This window comes from Trichophyton rubrum, assembly GCF_000151425.1.
Source record: "Trichophyton rubrum CBS 118892 genomic scaffold supercont2.3, whole genome shotgun sequence".
Lineage (NCBI taxonomy): Eukaryota > Fungi > Ascomycota > Eurotiomycetes > Onygenales > Arthrodermataceae > Trichophyton > Trichophyton rubrum.
In genome coordinates, this window is record NW_003456426.1 from 10390 (window position 1) to 29194 (window position 18805).

An 18805-nucleotide genomic window follows, 5' to 3' on the forward strand; every position below is an offset into this window, starting at 1 on the left:
CATTCCTACAGTAACCAGTCTGAAAGCTGCTATATCTTACTACGAATCCCACGGAGGTGCGTCTAGACAAAACATTCCCCATTTTCCCCTGATGCTTTAGCTAATAGCATAGAATAGGGACTGCCACAATCTTTGTCAATGATGACGGCCTCGCATATCTCACCGAGGAGCAGCGAGAAGAACGTATCAGTTTTTACCATGACAACAACATTGGATGGGTCTCGCGGCCAAAGAACAACCAAGACGGATATATCCGGAAGGGCAGGTTTAAGAAGGCTTCCAACATGAATTTTGCACTCAACGTCTCAAATAAGGTGGAAGACAAGTTGCTGGAGATGCTAGCAGAGACTCTGGAAACAACCGAAATGATAGATGCATCTCAGGAAGAGGCCTATTACAAGCTGGCCCTGCAAGAGGTTCTCGGCTCTGATAGCCGGATCAAGGCCGCTGGAGATATACGAATTGGAGAAGCAATTCTTATTGTCGACGCTGACACTCGAGTTGTAAGCCCCCATTTACTCCCTGGCATAAAAAAAAAAAAAAAAAAAAAAAAGAAATACTAACAGAATTCGCAGCCGGTCGATTGTTTACTCTATGGGGCAGCTGAAATGTTCTTAAGCCCTGAAGTCGCCATCATCCAGCATTCAACAGGTGTCATGCAAGTGGTTGGCGATTATTTTGAGAACGGAATCACATTTTTCACCAACCTTATTTACTCTTCCATCCGGTTTGCTGTTGGCAGCGGTGAAACAGCGCCGTTCGTCGGCCACAATGCATTCCTTCGCTGGAAAGGTGCTCTCTCCCCGGCCATAGTCGAAAAATCTATTCTAAATACTCAACCAGACTAACTTTACCAGCTGTTCAATCAGTAGGGAAACCGGACGATGGTTATGTAGCCTACTGGTCTGAGAGTCATGTGTCAGAAGATTTCGACATTGCACTTCGGCTTCAGATTGCTGGTGATATCGTTCGTCTGGCAAGCTACCATGGGGATGAGTTCAAGGAGGGTGTATCCCTAACGATCTACGACGAGCTGGCAAGATGGGAAAAGTAGGTCTTCATTTCCATATGGGTTTACCTAGTAGATGCTAACTGTACCCTCAAGATACGCATATGGATGCAACGAATTAGTGTTTAACCCGATCTATACCTGGATATATAAGGGGCCCTTTACGAAGCTCTTCATGACATTCCTCTGGTGCAACATGCAGCTTTCATCCAAGATTACCATCCTAGGGTATATCTCTTCCTGTAAGAAGCTTTTTTTTTTTTTTTTTTTTAACCCCTGTCCGCTGGAATATGCCAATTTTAACGTATCTTAGACTACGCCCTCGCCTCTGGATTCCCACTCACTATCCTCAATTACTTTTTGGTAGGCTGGTTCAATGGCTACCTGGACAAATTTTATATCGAGTCTTGGAAAGGTATGCGTTACCAATATTAACATGCCTTAAGACGTAGCTAACAGTCTATCCAGTACTTCTAAGTCTTATTGTTGTGTTCTCTCTTCTCGGCAACGTAACCCTTGCCATAATACGATCGCGCCTGTCAGAAAAAAGCCTGTGGTCCGCCCTCGTCGAGAACTTCAAATGGATGCCCATGATGGCTATATTCTTTGGAGGCGTCTCTTTCCACCTCAGCTTAGCACTCCTGTCCCATATGTTCTCTATCAAGATGGAATGGGGTGCCACGGCAAAGGAGAAAGTCGACTCTAACTTCTTCAAGGAAATACCCAAGATATTCAAGAGCTTCAAGTGGATGTATGCTGTTTTGATCCCCTTGATTGGCGGGATGATATATCTTGGAAATTTTGCGCCGCGAGGCTGGGAGATCAAAGAGGTTGCCGCTGTCGTCCCTATGGCCGTGACCCTGTCTCTCCATGCTCTCCTCCCCTTGCTTCTCAACCCTTCGCTCATGATTTTCAACTACTAATTTCTGTTTCACGAATTCAGCTTTTTCAAAACCTACGGTGTTTAGAGGTGCATCATTTCATGTTGGTCTTCTTCTTGGTCTTTTTTCTTTTCTTTCCCTTTTTTTCCCCTCTTGTAATTACACAATATCTTATGACTGAGAACCGTTGGCGGCCATTTGGCCATCCCTCATTAGATAGACATGCTTTACTCTAGCATTAACACAGCGTTGCATCATCATTATTTCTGTGTCTCAAGTTGTTTTCCAATGATAGATCGTGCGAGATTTAACGAAATATAAAATAAAAAAATAACGCCTGGGAAGCTTGCCCAGAGAATAACCATGGCTAGATTACACTCACCATCCATCATTAAGGATGGCTGACTGGGGCTCCAGCTCAGCTGAGACAGGCATATTTGCTACCCCAGCTTTTCTTCGGCAAACAATTGCAGCGAGAGGAGAGGAAATGCCGTAAATGCGTGATTCAGCATGCAAAACTGAGACATTGACACTTAAAACCCGGTGATATTGACCAGGAGAGCCACTATTTTAAGCATGCCATATTGTGAAGCTACCAGCAAAGCATCAGGAGAAAAAGCAAAGATGAGTCCAACAGCCCAGATCTCAACCATTATATATGAAGTACACAAACTTTCGAGTTAGCGCGGCCCACCTGGGCGCATTTTTAGTTGTCGGAGCTGCAGCTAACTAGAAACCGTGTCTTTTCTCTTTTGCACCCCTGGACCCCCGATGCAGCATGGATCAAGGATCAATTGGCACAAGCTACCAATGTAAACAGCCGAAAGAACGAAACTCTCTTGAGATGAGAAGCTGCTTGGCCAAAGTGAGGCATGCTTTACTTACGGAGGGTGACTGGCAACTGGCAGCTAAGTAATAATGGTGCCGGGAGCTGCAGAGTGACGGGCGAGGATGCACAAGTATCTGCACTCCGTAGCTATACCCCCTGAGCTGCCGATACCAACATTCAGCTACGGAGCACTCCGTACTTCTGTATCGAACAGGCAAGGCGTGTGAGCTCAGGTCGACGGCGTCCTTTGCCTCTCTTACCTGGCTGGAACGCAAATATAACTACTAACTATATACCTGCTGTCCTCCGTTAGCTGCTAGCTATACATATTTCTATCGTCGCCATCTATCAAAGGGCCTCTGGCTCCACGAGAAAGAGCAAAAGGACGACGCTGAGGATGCTGACCAACTTGTCCGTCGTATGGGCAGCGTTTGCTCTCTCCGGAGCCCTGGCTCTGCCAACATGGCCATCCTCTGTTGACGAGCTAGAAGACCTCATGTTTCTCAACACCGGCTACCACGCCCGAGGATTTTCAGCCGGCGTCACTCCGTGCTCGTTCTCCCAGCAAGGCCCGTCTCGAGTCGCATCTGCTGAGTGGGTTCGCACTGCCTTCCATGACATGGCCACAGGAAACTCCTTCACTGGCGTGGGCGGCCTGGATGCCTCGATCGTGTTTGAGCTGGGCGGAAAAGGGGGAGAGAACATCGGGGCAGGATTCAATACCACGCTGGAGACCTACACTCCCTTCTTCTCAACGCGGTCATCCATGGCTGACTTGATAGCTCTGGGCGTCTACACCGCCGTCAGGTCCTGCGGAGGGCCGGTCGTCCAGATCAGGGCTGGGAGAATCGACGCCACCGCACGGGGGTCGATTGGAGTGCCGCAGCCTGAGAACTCCCAGGGCACCTTTATCAACCAGTTTACGCGGATGGGGTTCAATGTCTCGGACATGATCGCCGTCACTGCATGCGGACACACGATGGGCGGAGTCCACGCCTCAAACTTCCCCCAGATCGTTGTCCCCGGGTCTGCGCCAAACGACTTTCAGCTGTTTGATTCGACCGTTGCCTTCGACGAGAAGGTGGCAGCGGACTTTGTGGGCGGAGTGGCCGGAAACCCGCTTACTAGCACAACGGCGAAGCGAAACCAGCGGGACGCAGATACGAAGGTCTTCACGGCCGACCGGAATGTCACAATCAAGACATTAGCGGACCGGGCTACCTTTCGATCTACATGTGCCAGAGTCCTCCAGAAGATGATAGAGGTCGTTCCTTCGGGCGTGAACCTGACGGCCCCCATAGCGCCCTACGAAGTGAAGCCAGGCAGGCTGCAGCTCTCCCTGGCTGGCAACGGCAGCACTATCGCCTTCACTGGTGAAATCCGGGTCAGAACCACCTCCCGGCCGGTCACTTCTATCTCAAAGGTCGAGCTTGTCTACAAGGACCGTACAGGAGGCTCTAGTTGCGGATCTTGTGTTATCAGTACTGAGTACAAGGGCACCGCTGAGGGCTTTGATGATTCCTTTGCAGTAAATGACCAATCACCTTATATTCCCCCTCCCTTGATCATTTCATAGTATAGGTGCTAATTGTGGTTCTAGTTCTATGGATTTGAGGCCCGCTTCCCCGTCGAAACTGCCATCTCCAAGTTCAACGTACGAGTGGTTTTGAGCACTGGAGAGACTGTTGTTTACAACAACAATGAGTCCAGTTACCCTGTTCAGGATACGATTATGCTTCAACCCAGGCAGAGCTGCGTTTTGGGAGGAGAGGTGCCCGGGAATCTCGTTGTAGTAGCCGCTGTATGAAACCCAGCCTTCCCCAAATGGAGCTCCTGATGGGGACGGTACAGTGAAGAGGACGACGATAGGCTGATAATTTCACAAAAGGTCCGGAACAATGCCAATACAGGAAGTGTTAAACTCTCTGTTACGACTAAAACGCCGCGAAGTTGCTGTGTGACTCCAGCCTTGACGACTCAGTCGGTTCCAATGTCACCACAGACGACTGTTGGTCCTTATACGCTTTATTCTGGAAACCTTACCCTGGCAGCTGCGTACAGGTCCAATGCCAAATTTGATGTCTCCCTCACGAGCGGCGGAGCAGTGATATCAGATTCGTTTAAAAACACCGCAGACCTGGGCTCAACCTGTGCCCCCTTTGGCTCAAACGACACCACGATGCCAGACTACACCTTTGATGGATGCTACACCGATACCCCTGAGTCAAGGGCCCTCACGAGTGTTGCGTTTGTGAACCAAAACATGACGGTTGCGGCATGCTCTGGCCTTTGCAAAGGCTACCAGTTCTTCGGCCTTGAGTATGGAACTGAATGTTACTGCGGAGACTCAAGAAGTAACTCCAGCATGCAAGCTCCCAAGTCGGAGTGTAACCAGCCTTGCGGCGGTGAGAGCTCTGAGACATGCGGTGCAGGGTACCGGATCGCTATCTATAAAGACGACAAATGGGTACCCATCACCAGCCCTCAGATACCGGGGTACAACTACACGGGATGCTACAGCGACTCCCCCAGTAACCGAACCCTGTCAGGCAGCTTCACGTACAACGAAAAGATGACGGTAGAACTGTGTGCCTCCTTCTGCAATGGCACAAAATACTTTGGAGTAGAATATTTCAGCGAGTGTTACTGTGGAGCTAATATGTTCCCTGAGAGCACCATCCAGCCTGAATCGGACTGTGGCTTCTTCTGCTCGGGGAACAAAACCCAGCACTGTGGTGGAAGCAATAGGATAAACATATACACGAAACTCGACATGTGAAACCTTTATTGAGACAGAGAGAGCATAATATTAATAATAATGACTGGGGTATTATAGAGTACAATATTGAAAACGTGGCTTTCCTTAAGATGCATAATCAAACTGGCTTACTGCCCTGTTATGAAGGGATAAGAGCTAGCTAGCCAGACAACGCCTATGCTGGTGCAGGATGGCATTTCTTGCTCTGGTTCTGGTCCACAGTTCCAATCGATGCTGACTGCTCGTCACAGTATCGAGCCATGAGGGTATCGAGGAGTGTGAGCCCACGGGGATGATGGGTTGTCCAGTGAACGTGGACAGAGCCAGCTTTCTAAAGCAAAGGGTTAGCAAGTCAGCCATGACCGGGATGATTAAAACTATAAGAAAAGCAGTAATTACAATTATCATGGTCGAATGGTGGTTCTTTGCTTTACTCCGTATGGCAACAGTATTGAAGAAGTCCTAGTTTTTCAGAGTGTTAGGTCCTGGGGAAGTACATTCTAAACGAGCCACATACCTGGCACTTTGTGTATGTCTTGAAGTAGTAGGACTTCTCAATGCCACTGCGAGGCTGATCGAGTACCCAGCCAGCTTTAAGAAGCTCGCGTAGCTCGTCCGAGACTTGACTCTCACTCACCCCTGGAGCCACAATGGGGGTCGACGTGGAGCTGAAGAGACATGATCTTACGCTCACTGGTCGTGAGAAAAGCCGCTGAGCCATGTATAGCCGGTGCACACTGGCTATCATCTTTTCTCTGTCTTTATCGTAATCAATTGGCTTGCGTTATCGAGTCGAAGGCGGGCACAAGTGTTATAACTAAACTCACGCTTGAATTTGTCCAGTAGTTGTGGTTGTGTTGGTTCGCTGGGTCGCCAGTTAGTTGACTCTACAGGCCAGACTAACCGCAAGTGGACTAGCCCGCAGCCACTGGCTAGAATTCATTTCCTTGTTAGCCTATTCGCTGGCGATCCAGCCAATTAAATTGTGACTTCATATAAGTCAGAAACAACTTACCCGCCAGCTGTCCAATAAGAAATGCCTGAACAAGGCAAATGAGGGTGCGAAGATAATCCGGCCTTCCTCTTTGATTGCATCCCAGGAGTTTGCAAAAATTTGATCACCCACTAAACTGTGAAACCGGCAACCTTATCAGGTGGATATTGGAGAATTGGTGACGCAAATATCGAAATATCCCGGGAGTACAGATATAAATTAGCCAGCAATGAAATATGGACTGCAGCTTCTGGTTACACTGCACTGCCCGTTGATGAGAACTACCATAACCTCTCCAAGCTGGGTGCATGTAATCCACAATCTTCGGGCATCTGGAATTGCCGTGATAGTTAAGAGCGAGAAAGGAGCGAGAACAATTCTACCGAATGAATTTCTTGTTCTTGAACGTTCAGTTGTAATAATCGGCCTTCGGGGATATAAAACCATGGGTGTTAACACAAGGCGTCTGTATGGTGAAGTAGGACTTTTCTGCGGTGGGTTGTGAGCTCTGATGAAAGGAAATCATAATTGGCTACAAAAGAGAAGTGATCACCTCCTTCAAGATTTCAACTTACACAACGGAAGGTTTGGAATGGGTAGATCGTTTCGGCTGCAGAAGAACAAGTCTGCGTCAAACCGAGTTGATATGTCCTCACATATTGACCACAGCGAGAGGGAATAGCTATTTGTGCCTCTGGAGCCGCAATGTATCCCCAAAGGGACAATACAGTCTCAATCCTTGGCGAATACAAGGCTGCCGGAGTCTCCTCCCTCCGCAAAGGGTTCCTCGGCGGGAGTCCACTGCACCTTTAACCGATACAAGTTCTCTTCATGCTTATCCTTTTGACCTGGCACAGAAATCCCGTCGTATAACGCGACGTAGCACCGCACTTGAAGGCCCGGATTGGCCCCCCTTCAAGCAGAAGGTGTCTGAGACGGTCAATATCGCCTAGCTTCGGGTCGAAGGCGGACAAGGAAGTAGCGTCGGTGTAGTTAATAGAAGAGTCGGGGTTGAAGCGATTGCAATCGACATGGTCACCCACTCGCCGTAACGCGGAACGAGATATCTGGTCGGTCTCGAGGAGACATGTCTCGTTAAGTGATGCTAGAAGGGGGTTAATAGGTTCCCCTCTCCTATATAAGGGAATCCCCCCGATCCGCTCGAACTCTGGTACGACCTGCGACTTGTAAGTATTATTATCTTGTTCTTCGTCTTGTACCTGGATCAAATCGGCACTGTCGACTATGTGGCCAGCTGTGACGAGGACCAACCGGCGCTCGCCAAGCCCTTTAAAGACGCCGACGTAACTGATAGTCCCAAAGGAGAATATATTGTCAAGCCTCAATGAAAAACGATCTGGAGATTATCTTACATCCCGCTTCAACTGCATCCGGGTAGATCTCCTCTGGTTCTTCATGGGTTAATTTGATGCTAGGCAGGTCCTGCAATTCAATAGGTACGACTGGCGGGCTACCGTTCCAAAAGAACTCAAACACAATATATCGTGGAGACTTGTTCAGTGCCAAGACATTACTATGAGTGCTAGTTGTTCGGGGAGGTAACAACCCATTAGTACTTCATACAACGGATCACACAGACAAGACAGAGAGAAAGACGCCTAAACTCACGTTTGGAATATAGCATCGAGAGAAGGGGTGATGGCATGAAAAAGTGCTTGGCCGGCAATAATTTCTGTGGTGGTTGCGCCCTCGAAGGTCCTGGGAACGTAAGCAAAGAGGATATCAGACGTCCACTCGACCCCCTCGGGGATATAGTTGTGTTGCATGAACGTGAGGACGTGCCGCAACTGCTTCGCGTCCAGACGTATGCTTCTAAATAGACGCATCTTTCGCCTGTGCCGGTCCAGGACGCCCTTGTAGCCAGGTCGATCTCCAGGAGCCCAAAAAGGAGGACAAGCGCCACCAGGGCTAGATGAACGCTCGGTTGGCCGGGTCTGGGGAGAGAGTATGTTCGAGGAGTCAGAGGAAGAGCCCTCCTTTTGCTCGGGCTTGTGTGCCATGGCGAATGGGTATCGTTGAAGAGCACGCAGAGCAAGAAGCGTGAGCTGGCCTTTCGAGTTCTGATGCACGCGACAACAACGTCTGAGGAGTATTTTGGGAAAGGGGGTTGAGTCGGGACGGTTGCTGAATCAGTCTGGTGTATCAGCCACTTTTCACCCCAATTTCCGTATAAATGTCGATGTATTTGCGAGGTGCCGATGGCAATAACTAAGTTGATGGAGTTGACGAAGTCTGGACGTAGTCAAAGTCACCACCTGTACTCCGTACGGAGTACTGAAAGAGGAAAGAAAGAGGATAACGTTTGTCGATGACGAAAGTCGATTAATTAACTAATCTTACCTAAGTAGTATGTCGGTACCTAGGCAGGTAGCTAGTTAGTCACGTGCAGGGGTGGATGGGCCCAGGTGAATCGCAGGAACAGCCGTGGCAAGTTGAGCGCGAGGATGGAGATGGACAGCGTAGGTTAGTTACGAGTAGGAGTTTCTGGAGAGACGGCACGCTTAAACTCCGTAAAGGCAGGCTACTTCTGAGCAACGCCAGCCAGTTCTCGGTTGACACCAGCCGGGAAGAAATATGCCTAGAGACCTCCGGACCTGTCACATCAAGGCTCCACGGGCTAACGATTAAGGCTCGCCGATACGGGTCACTCCTGGTTGGGATTACAATGCTGTGAGTGACAGCTACATGGATGTGATTCCCTGTCCGCTCCAATCTCTCGAGTCGCAACACAGTCAGACGGTCGAAAAGCAGGCCCCTTTTCGTCGAGGAGCACAGTCAATTGTGCTGCATTCATTAGTTATCCACTGGAAATCCAGCAGAGATGGAAACTCTAGCAGATCTTCTCTATAAGGATTATCCACAGGGTCGGCTTGTCGACGTGTTGCTGCTTCCCGCCTCTCAGCTGCTCCTACAAATAATCGTCACCTCTGCAGGGGCTCGTAAGGAGAAGGTCTAAAGCCATATTGTACACGTAGCTAGCAATCCCATAAAAACACATATATCGAGCTGGTCAGCTGGTATCTTTCGCGTTGACAAAAGAGTAGGCCATGTCATCACCCAACTGCCCACGACCAAAGCCCCCTTCTCGCTAAAGACACCGTTATATCAAGAAATGCCTGTCGACGAGGATACAAAGGATCGTGGCACGATCACTGTGTTCACCGGAGCACAGAGACCGGACCTCCTGGCCCTCATACAAAAAGAAGACTGTCCGTTGATATTTATGTGGCCCGAGTTCCTGGATGGAGCCATAACCACTCAGCGCTATTTCGAAAAGCTGTATGATTTTCCCCAGCTTGCCAAATGCCAGCTTGTCGCTGTCCATACGTTAGATGGCACAGAGACTATCGTCGGAAACGGCAATTGCATACCGTTCTTCTGGAGGGAGCTGGCGGGCATCCGGGGCGACAGCAAGGGATCGGACTTCGCAAGAGTGCTGCGAACACTACCAGATGGAGGTTTCGATACCATTCTGGCTCGTGGTGTCCACCAGGTAATCGCTCGAGAGGATACAAAGAAGAAGCTCGAGCCCGTCGCCCTCACTCACGACCAGGTCAAGGATATGGACAGCTGGACTCTGACAGAGCCGCCCAATGCCCTTTCCGCCCTAGCTATTGCCGTCCTCCCGGCCTGGAGAAGCTACAACGTTGCTGAAATGCTCATCAAGGCAATGAAAGAGGTTGCGCAGGCCCAAAACCTGACCATCCTCGTCGTGCCACTACGACCTACCCGGAAAGCAGAATTCCCACACGTTGACATGGCCGAATACCTCGGATGGAGCAAACAGACCGGAGGCCAGAACGGAAAACCCGGCATGGCTGCTACAGAGCTTACCACCAGCAGAGAAACAAGCGGTTGCAACGGTTCATCAGAAACAGTTTCGGCCGGCAACGAAGATTCGGCAGCTTTCATCCCGTTCGACCCCTGGCTGCGAAAACACATCCGTCTGGGAGCTCGGATGGTCAAGATCGCGCGCCAGAGCATGTATATCCGGGGCAGCGCAGCTGAGTGGAAGAACTGGTGTGACCTCGACGTCCGCCAGCAAGCAGACAAGGCCATGAAGCAGCGGAAGAGCGTCTGGGTGGAACCTGGTGACACAGAGGCGCCTGTCATCTTTACGCCCAGCGGCTGTCTGGCGCCGATGCAGTACTACCCTAGTAGGGACGTGGGGGAGTACTGCGAGCCCAACGTCTGGCTCTTCCACTCTCTCGACTAGGCCTTTGTATGTACGGAGTAGTCAGTATGGTATCACATCGTCATTATTAGTTTTTGAAATTCTTTTGTATTATTCTCTCGGTGGCTTGCCAACGATGTTAAGAGAAGCTAAGGCTTCTAGAGAACCTGGGATTCATTCACCCTTGTATAGCGCACCTAGATAGGCTCTAGCACGATTTAGGTAGAGTGGCCGAGCGGTCCAAGGCGCTGTGTTCAGGTGACGTTCTTAGTCATCGCAGTATCGAAAGATGCGTGGGTTCGAATCCCACCTCTATCATCTTTTTTTTTCTTCTAGATTGATGGTTTTATTCTTACTTCTCCTTGATAAAAAAGGTACACTAAGTAGTTAGTTGTAGCGGTAAAAGATATACTAGATGAGTCTATTAGAGATAAACTATGTAGGAGTAAGGAGAGATATGAATAAATTTTTCTACAATACACAAAAATGAAAAGAAAGCCCTTAGGAGTGGAATATAACTTCTATCAACGATCAAGAGCTTGTGACTCGCACTAGAAGATTGTTAGATGCGCTTCTATTATTCAGTAACAGGGTCAGACATACCATTTGATAATATACGCCTCGTTTTTTCAGAAGGCTATGATGGCTACCGCTCTCGACTATACCCCCGTCCCCAAAGACAAAGATGACGTCCGCGTTCTGCACCGTAGCCAGACGGTGAGCGACCACCAGGACCGTCCTGCCCTTTGCCGTACGTTCAATGGCAGACTGCACCAGCTTCTCGGACTCAGAGTCAAGGCTGGACGTGGCTTCATCGAGAAGCAGCAGTTGTGGGTTCCGTATCAAGGCACGGGCTATGCATATACGCTGCTTCTGGCCTCCGCTCAGTGCCAGCCCTTTTTGTCCTACTTGCGTGTTGTAACCTAGTCAAGTCAGTCAAGCAGCCTAGCGCTGGGCACGAAGGGTAAATGTGAGAAAATTACCGTCCGGAAGGGATGTGATAAAGTCGTGAATCTCTGCGTCACGACACGATTGGTGTACTTTCTCGGTAGTCACGCTGTCCGGGTCGATCCCTAGTGTAATGTTGTCTCGTATAGTTCCTAATAAGTCACCTTTAGTATTGTGAACCTACATAGATTTTTTGAAGGACTCCCTACCTTGATATAGTGTAGGTTCCTGTGATACAAGAGATACGCTTTGCCGGTAGGGCTTTAGGTCAAGCGAACTAAGCTCGGTTCCGTTGAGGCGGATATGCCCACCTTGGTAGTCATAGAAGCTGCTCTGAATTAGCCTCCTACCCACACCGAAAAATCACATATTACCTACCGTTCGAGAATTGATATGACAGACGTCTTCCCGCACCCTACAGCATGTCAGAGCATATTAAGCAACAGTAAACTAGGGGGAAACACTCTACCTGACGGGCCAACGAGGGCGGCAAACTGCCCCTTTCTAATCTATGATATCTGTCAGACCAGGAAGTAAGACTTTGACAGGTAAACATACTGTGAATGACAAGCTCTTGAATATCGGCACATCTCGAGAAGGATATTTAAAGTTTACCGACTTGAATTCGATTTCTACACCGCCCTCGCATTGATCGAGAACAGCGCTGCTCTTGTTGTCGTCTGGTACAGGCCGGATACTCATGATGCGGTTTGCAGCTGCCTTGGCTTGAGCCAAATCTATAGGAGTTGATCAGTATCATTTCTAAAATAGGGGCAAAAGTAACTTACTAGGACTGATGCTTCCGAAATGTCCCGCCGCTTGACCTCCCTATACACTTGTTAGTAATGAAGAGGGTACTATACTCAAATCTCAACGCCCAACTTACCAAGACAACGGCAATATAGATGACAAAAAACTGCAAGACACTGTACTCATGCGTACTGAGAAGCTGGCCACCATACCAGAAGCATAGGGCCATGCAGGGTAACTCCATGCTATCTGATGCAGCAAAGACGAGGGCGGCAACTCTTGCCTTGACAAAGGCAGATCGTACATGATTTTGTAGCAAATCTGAATACCTGTCTGCAATACTGCTCTCCAGGGTTAGTGACGTAACTGTCCGGAAAGCCCCAAAGGCCTCGGATGCAAACTGTGAACTCTCTTCAAAGACAGCAGCGTTCATCTTATCAAATTGAACCTCGTATCTAACCCTGACAAACATAGCGATGATTATCAGTGGAAACGCGGAGAAAATAGCGACTAGCGTTAGTTTCCAGCCAAAGGTGAACGAGATGGCTATGCAACCCATCACGTTGAAGACAGAGATGATAGGAAACGCCATTGTTGGTCCCAGGAGTTCCTGAAGCTGGGTTGAATCGGATGAAATACGTGAGGTGAGGGAACCCGCAGAGTTTTGGTCCTTATCGAAGAAGCCTATCGGTTTTCGGATCATGCTATCAAAGTACTCTTGTCGGTATGTGGTTGACACGTACTATATAAAGTTAGTTTTTGCATAAATATCAAGAGGCAGATGACTTACGGTAGATATTGACATGGAATTCCAGCCAAGGACAAAGTAAAAAAACGCCACCGCAAGGGCGAGGACGAAGAACATGAGTGACCAAAAGTTTGTTCTTTCTACTAGCCTGGAACCAGTGAGCTGGAAGACTGTGATGAGCTGGGAAAAGAGATAGCTTTGAATTGAATATCCGGCTATTACACACGTTAGCAGGACAAGACCTGAAAAGACTGGGGGAAGAAACATACCTCCACACCCGGCAGCTCCAATGAGGACGCCCACGTATAGAATCCAGTACTTGCGCTGTTCCCACAACAAAACACCAACAGAGTCAAAGAGGGATAGTTCTTTAGGCGGCTCCTCGGGGAGAGTGAGGCCCTGCTCGAGGTTTGTCTCTTCGACAGCAGATTTCGTCCTGGACATAGTCAACTGACAACTATCTTTCCCAGTCTCCACCTCAGCTTGTGCAGTCTTGTTGTTGTTATCGTCTTCCATATCAAGTTGTTGGTTATGCACAAGGCTGTGGTATAGGCCCTCCTGAGCGAGTAGTTCTTCATGAGTGCCCGACTCAACTGCAGTTCCCTTACGGAGGACGATGATCTTGTCCGCCTTTTTGATGGTGGATAACCTATGCGCGATGGTTATGGTAGTGCGGCCCTTTGAGACTCTATCAAGTGCCTCCTGCACGATACGCTCCCCTCTGACATCGATAGCACTAGTAGCTTCGTCGAGAATAAGGATCGATGGTCTCTTGATGATACTGCGAGCAATGGCAAGTCTCTGACGCTGGCCACCGCTAAGCTTGATTCCGTTTTCCCCTATCATCGTATCGTATTTCTACATCCACTGTCATAAGAGTGATTCTTGCATATACTACACTGAGAAATGCATTGGAGAACTCACCTCAGGCAATTTTTCAATGAATTCATCCGCGAACGCCTCACAACAGGCCTCAATGACAAGTTGGCGCTGGACATCCTCCTGCTCATTTTCCCATTGAGAACCAACGAGACCAAAGGCGACGTTACGGAATATGGAGGTGTTGAAAGAGAAGGGCTCTTGCTGGACAAGGCCAATCTGAGATCGCCACCACTTAAGATCGAGCTCGTCGATGCAGTGTGACCCTATCATAATAAATCCGGCGTTTTCTTTCCGCTCTTCCTTGTCTGCCTCGTACTTTTCATCCTTGATTTCACTGTCTTTTTCTTTTTCTTTCTCTTTCGTTTCTTTCACTTTACTGCGATCCAATTGATCTGACAGCTGATACCAACGCTCAAGTAAGGCGATGATAGTACTCTTACCGCACCCCGAAGGCCCAACGAGAGCAGTGACCCTGCCAGTCGGGAAAACGAGAGAGAGATTGTCAAGGATTGTGACACCTGGCCTGGTCGGATAGGAGAAAGTAACGTCTTTGAACGCGAGCTCTCTACAGCTAGCAAGGTCAACATCCCTGATACCTTCTGTCTTGACCGGGGGTGCGTCAATAACAGAGAAATAGCGAGCAGACGCAGCGATGGCCTTGGAGAGAGCAATAATTGGATTGGCAATGAATGAGACAGCCGACACCACGATGATAACCGAGAATATGACCCTGTAAATGTTAATATAAACATAATATATTGGCGAGTTGGGGGCAAACGTACGTCGCAACTGGTCCAGCATCAGAGACGTTGCCTGCAGTGAACTGCTTAACACCAAACCAAAAGGTAAGAGCAAAATTGCAGTACATGGCAAAATTAGTCGGTCCTAACTGAAGCCCAACAACTGGGGAGACCTGGAGGCCCTTACGCCTGGCTTCTGCAATGTGCACGGCATGACGGTTGACAAGACTTGCCTGCGCACCACAAGCAACGACAGTACGAATGGATGAAAGAGCCTCACCCGCAACAGCTGTGGCACCCTCGTTGGCAGCCTCGATGGCCTTGAAGAGACGCAGATAGAAAGGTATTACCACGGTGTAGACGAGCAGGATGAAGAGCAAACATGATGAAGAGACTAAGGTCAAGGACCAGGACCGAGAGAATGCAACGGCATAAGCTGCAACGATGAGAGCAGCCGACTGGACAAGCACAGCAAGCCTGTCTGATATGCCGGCCTGGATGAGGTTGGATGAGGCAGTGATGGTGTCCGTCGGGCGGCCAATGGGCATAGCATCAAGATAGGAGACAGGCTGACGGAAGAGTGCCGTCAGATACGCCAGTCGCAAGTTTGCTGAGATACGAATTCCGCTTGTCCGTAAACAGAACTATTCGTTCAGATTATTTTCACGTTCCAATGGATGGGTATATAATGTAATACCATAGAGACATAACTGAGCACAAACTTGCCAATGAACAGGTAGACGATAAAAAGACTTAACGTGTCAGCATATTCATACACAATAGTGTGTAAATTGGAGACGTACACATTCTTATTGACGGTTGCCTTGAACTGCTGTGGCGAGACGGTAGAATCAGGAAGGAAGAAGTTGTTAAAATCAGTGATAAGGGCACCTGTTGGTCAGCCAAGTAGGAAATCATTGACGCATCCATCAATCAACATACCAAAGACGATGTTCATCAGAGGCAGAGCCTATTCCTATTAGTAGGTATCGATTTACGTGTGTAAGTGCATGACGTACAATACCAGCACCTGCAGAGCAGAAGAAGGCGAGACCCATAAGGGCGAGGTCAGCCTTGGTGCCATATGAGAATATCCTCTACTCCAGTCAGCATCGTAAATATGCTATGCATGTACAACCACGCCAGGCACCAGTCAACCACCAACGCAACAGGAGTAGAACAACAGACTCACCCAGAGGTTCGAGAATGGCGCCTTTTCTTCTTCCTCCTTTTTGTCTTCCTTATCTTCTCCCTTTTCTTCTTCCTCCTTCTTGTCCTTCTTCGCCTTGGCCTTCGCTGCCATGTTGAAAACAGGTGATATAGATGATAGTTAATATGAGCGAGTGTCAAGCCACTTTCCCTCCCGTCCTAACGCCTTTGTATCTTTTATACTCTCCGCTCTATCCCTGTGGCTGCTGATCTCCATGGCTGCCTGCTGCCTGCCCGTATTCTGAATCTCGCAGCGCCATGTCTGCCTGTTTTCGGAACGCGAAAGAGCCTCAAAGGGCCCCGAGGACTCCGATGACTAACGAGCAGCGACTCTGCCACCACACACAAGCCGAAGGATGGAGGATCAAACTGCTCGCAGCTAGGATTTGTCGGGGGAGGAATATTGGGGAAATCTGAGCTAAATTAGAATGACCAGTAAGAAGCCAGAGAATGGGAGTTAACCTTTCTTAGCCTCAAAGTCGCAGCCTCAGGTTAAAATTAACTGCTTTCTTACTGGCTGAGCCAGAGAAATTAATCTTAATAGGACTCACGAGCCAATCAGCACATCTTTCACGACACTCACTCAGCTTACCTAAACCATCTGGTTCTTAGGTAATCACGACTAACCTCGGGTAGGCTCGGCTCGGCCGCCCGCCCGCCGCTGACTCTCTCGCTGCTCTCCGTCTGCATCACCGGCTCTGCCTCATATGGAGGACTTGCCCGGCTTGCGCTCTTCGCTTCTGCAATAGACGGATATAGACATAGAGGCAGCAACCATGATAAACAGACTGCTGCCACGGGCCCGGAGCCTCCCTCGCCTGTCAACGGCCTCCTCTGCTCGCCTCTTCTCCTCCTCAGCCTCCCGTCATGCCACTTGGGGGTTCATCGGCCTCGGCCAGATGGGTATGTCGATTCCGCCATCAGCTGCCATTGGGCATTGATAGTTGGCCGTTGAGCGCTGGATGTTGCTGGTATAGGTCCAGACACTAACTGATAGACAGGCTACCCCATGGCGAGGAACCTGAGGGCAAAGATACCTGCATCGGATACCCTTTTTGTCTGCGACGCCAACCCAGAAACCACCGCCAGATTCACCGCTGAAACCGAGAACGTCAAAGTCGCCTCCGGGCCCAGAGAGCTGGCCGAGCAGTCGGTATTCACCCTACATATATATGCACACACACATATGTAGATAGACAGATAGAGGGCTAACGATCGTAGGATACCGTGGTGACTAGTCTGCCGGAGCCTCAACATGTAAAGAGCGTTTTCCATGTCATCCTCAAGGACGGCCTTCCCAAGCTCGCCCAGGACCGCCTCTTCATCGACTGCTCGACTATCGACCCGTCATCCTCTCGTGAAGTGGCCGCTGCTGTCCAATCCACCGGATCAGGTCGCTTTGTTGACGCCCCTATGTCCGGCGGTGTCGTTGGTGCCACCGCTGGCACCCTTACATTCATGCTAGGTGCCCCATCTGATGTCCCCGGACTGGTCGAGCGTGCAGAGGCTGCCCTGCTGCTAATGGGTAAGAAGGTCTGGCACCTTGGTGACCAGGGGGCAGGTCTCTCCGGCAAGCTCGCAAACAACTACCTCCTCGCTGTCGCCAACATAGCCACCGCCGAGGCCATGAACCTGGGCATCCGATGGGGCCTCCAGCCCGCTGTTCTCGGCCAGATGATTAACTCGTCCACTGGCAGATGCTGGTCCAGCGAGGTAAATAACCCAGCTCCTGGTGTCATTAAGGGTTCACCTGCATCCAGGGGTTACACCGGAGGCTTCGGTGTCAGCCTCATGAAGAAGGATCTCCGTCTCGCTGTCGAGGCCGCAAGGGAGTCTGGCACTGCCCTTGAACTCGCTGACACTGTCCAGCAGGTCTATGAGGCTACCGAGAAGGAACACCGTGGAAAGGACTTTTCCGTAGTTTACCAGTACCTCACTAGCAAATCTAAGTAGCTTCATTAGCTCCGTGTCTGATCTCGTAGACAGTATATTTGAGTCTCTATATAGGTGTGGATGAGATGTCGCTGTATGTTGAAGTAGAGTGTTGGTAGGTGCGTCATAACTAGCCAGGTTCGGCCACGCCTAAGTAAGTTAGTTAACTCACCAAACATCAGCTCCAGCTATCAACTCCACCAAGCGACATACATTAACATCAACGTCAACTGTGCAAGATGTAAAATGGCCTACGTCGTTCCTATCCACGGCGCCAGCAGCATCCGACACGCCCTTAGAGCCAAGTTTATCAGTCCAGACGAAGACTGCCTTGTCGTCGCGTCAGTCCACTCCTTCATCTACTCCAGAATGGATTCAGCTAACAGCTCCCCAGGAAAGCGAACCGCCTTGAGCTCTACACTCAATCCGCAGATGGCCTCGTCCTACAACATTCCAAAGCCATCTATGGCCGCGTCACTCTCCTTAAAAAGCTTCCTCGATCTACTGCTGCTGGCCTGGCGCTAACGGACGCTCTCTTCGTCGGCACTGACCAGTACGCATACTTCTCCATCACCTGGGATCCGGTCCACGAACAGCTGCGAACCGAGCGGAAGTACATCGATCTTGCGGACGGGTCGCTGCGAGAAGCTCACAGCGATGATAGATGTCAGATTGACCCATCCGGCAGTTTCCTCACCCTGGAAGTGTATGAGGGCGTTGTTTCTATCTTCCCGCTTGTCACCGCAGATTCGCACAAACGGGCTAAGTCAGCAGTTTCAGCTTCGGCTTTTTCGGCTTCCACATCAGTAGAACAGCTAGGAGAGCCACTACAGGTCCGTATTGAGGAACTGATGGTTAGATCCTCTGCTTTTCTGGATCAGGAGGCTTCGAACACCCCTCGTTTTGCACTACTGTATGAAGACACCCAGG

At 49.7% G+C, this 18805-nt stretch overlaps 7 protein-coding genes and 1 non-coding gene across 8 annotated transcripts in view; 5 read left to right on the plus strand and 3 right to left on the minus strand.

Moving 5' to 3' along the window:
- Window positions 1-2277, plus strand: part of TERG_08750 (uncharacterized protein) — a gene marked incomplete at its 5' end in the record, with an annotated part of 3589 nt that extends 1312 nt beyond the window's left edge. Inside the window, 7 exons of the mRNA XM_047749004.1 lie at window positions 27-56; window positions 108-503; window positions 576-792; window positions 858-1050; window positions 1106-1251; window positions 1323-1424; window positions 1478-2277. Coding sequence (XP_047603925.1) covers window positions 27-56; window positions 108-503; window positions 576-792; window positions 858-1050; window positions 1106-1251; window positions 1323-1424; window positions 1478-1932 — 1539 coding nt within the window. The 3' untranslated portion in view covers window positions 1933-2277. The remainder of the gene's footprint in view (window positions 1-26; window positions 57-107; window positions 504-575; window positions 793-857; window positions 1051-1105; window positions 1252-1322; window positions 1425-1477) is intronic.
- A 9-nt stretch (window positions 2278-2286) lies between these two features.
- Window positions 2287-5498, plus strand: TERG_02722 (uncharacterized protein; the record flags this gene model as incomplete). Its single annotated transcript, XM_003235619.2, has 3 exons — window positions 2287-4247; window positions 4320-4520; window positions 4608-5498. Exons 1-3 carry the CDS (start codon window positions 3117-3119, stop codon window positions 5496-5498), a joined length of 2223 nt encoding a protein of 740 aa, XP_003235667.1. The 5' UTR covers window positions 2287-3116.
- A 154-nt stretch (window positions 5499-5652) lies between these two features.
- Window positions 5653-6225, minus strand: TERG_02723 (uncharacterized protein; the record flags this gene model as incomplete). The annotated part of the gene is made up of 3 exons (XM_003235620.1): window positions 5653-5808; window positions 5877-5939; window positions 5995-6225. The coding sequence occupies 3 exons, from the start codon at window positions 6223-6225 to the stop codon at window positions 5653-5655; spliced, it is 450 nt and encodes a 149-aa protein (XP_003235668.1).
- Window positions 6226-7280: 1055 nt separating this feature from the next.
- TERG_02724 (uncharacterized protein) lies at window positions 7281-8492 on the minus strand (the record flags this gene model as incomplete). The annotated part of the gene is made up of 3 exons (XM_047747955.1): window positions 7281-7759; window positions 7845-8014; window positions 8101-8492. The coding sequence occupies 3 exons, from the start codon at window positions 8490-8492 to the stop codon at window positions 7281-7283; spliced, it is 1041 nt and encodes a 346-aa protein (XP_047603926.1).
- Window positions 8493-9604: 1112 nt separating this feature from the next.
- Window positions 9605-10708, plus strand: TERG_02725 (uncharacterized protein; the record flags this gene model as incomplete). Its single annotated transcript, XM_003235622.1, has 1 exon — window positions 9605-10708. One exon carries the CDS (start codon window positions 9605-9607, stop codon window positions 10706-10708), a length of 1104 nt encoding a protein of 367 aa, XP_003235670.1.
- A 179-nt stretch (window positions 10709-10887) lies between these two features.
- On the plus strand, window positions 10888-10984 carry TERG_10524. Its single transcript has one exon. It is a non-coding gene; the product is annotated as a tRNA-Leu (tRNA).
- Window positions 10985-11190: 206 nt separating this feature from the next.
- Window positions 11191-13958, minus strand: TERG_08751 (uncharacterized protein; the record flags this gene model as incomplete). Its single annotated transcript, XM_003235623.2, has 11 exons — window positions 11191-11217; window positions 11270-11589; window positions 11650-11766; window positions 11824-11942; window positions 11993-12029; window positions 12084-12123; window positions 12173-12351; window positions 12403-12442; window positions 12501-13106; window positions 13155-13327; window positions 13382-13958. The coding sequence occupies 11 exons, from the start codon at window positions 13956-13958 to the stop codon at window positions 11191-11193; spliced, it is 2235 nt and encodes a 744-aa protein (XP_003235671.2).
- Window positions 13959-16719: 2761 nt separating this feature from the next.
- Window positions 16720-17896, plus strand: TERG_02728 (3-hydroxyisobutyrate dehydrogenase; the record flags this gene model as incomplete). The annotated part of the gene is made up of 3 exons (XM_003235624.1): window positions 16720-16846; window positions 16945-17096; window positions 17165-17896. 3 exons carry the CDS (start codon window positions 16720-16722, stop codon window positions 17894-17896), a joined length of 1011 nt encoding a protein of 336 aa, XP_003235672.1.
- Between the last annotated feature and the right edge of the window lie 909 nt (window positions 17897-18805).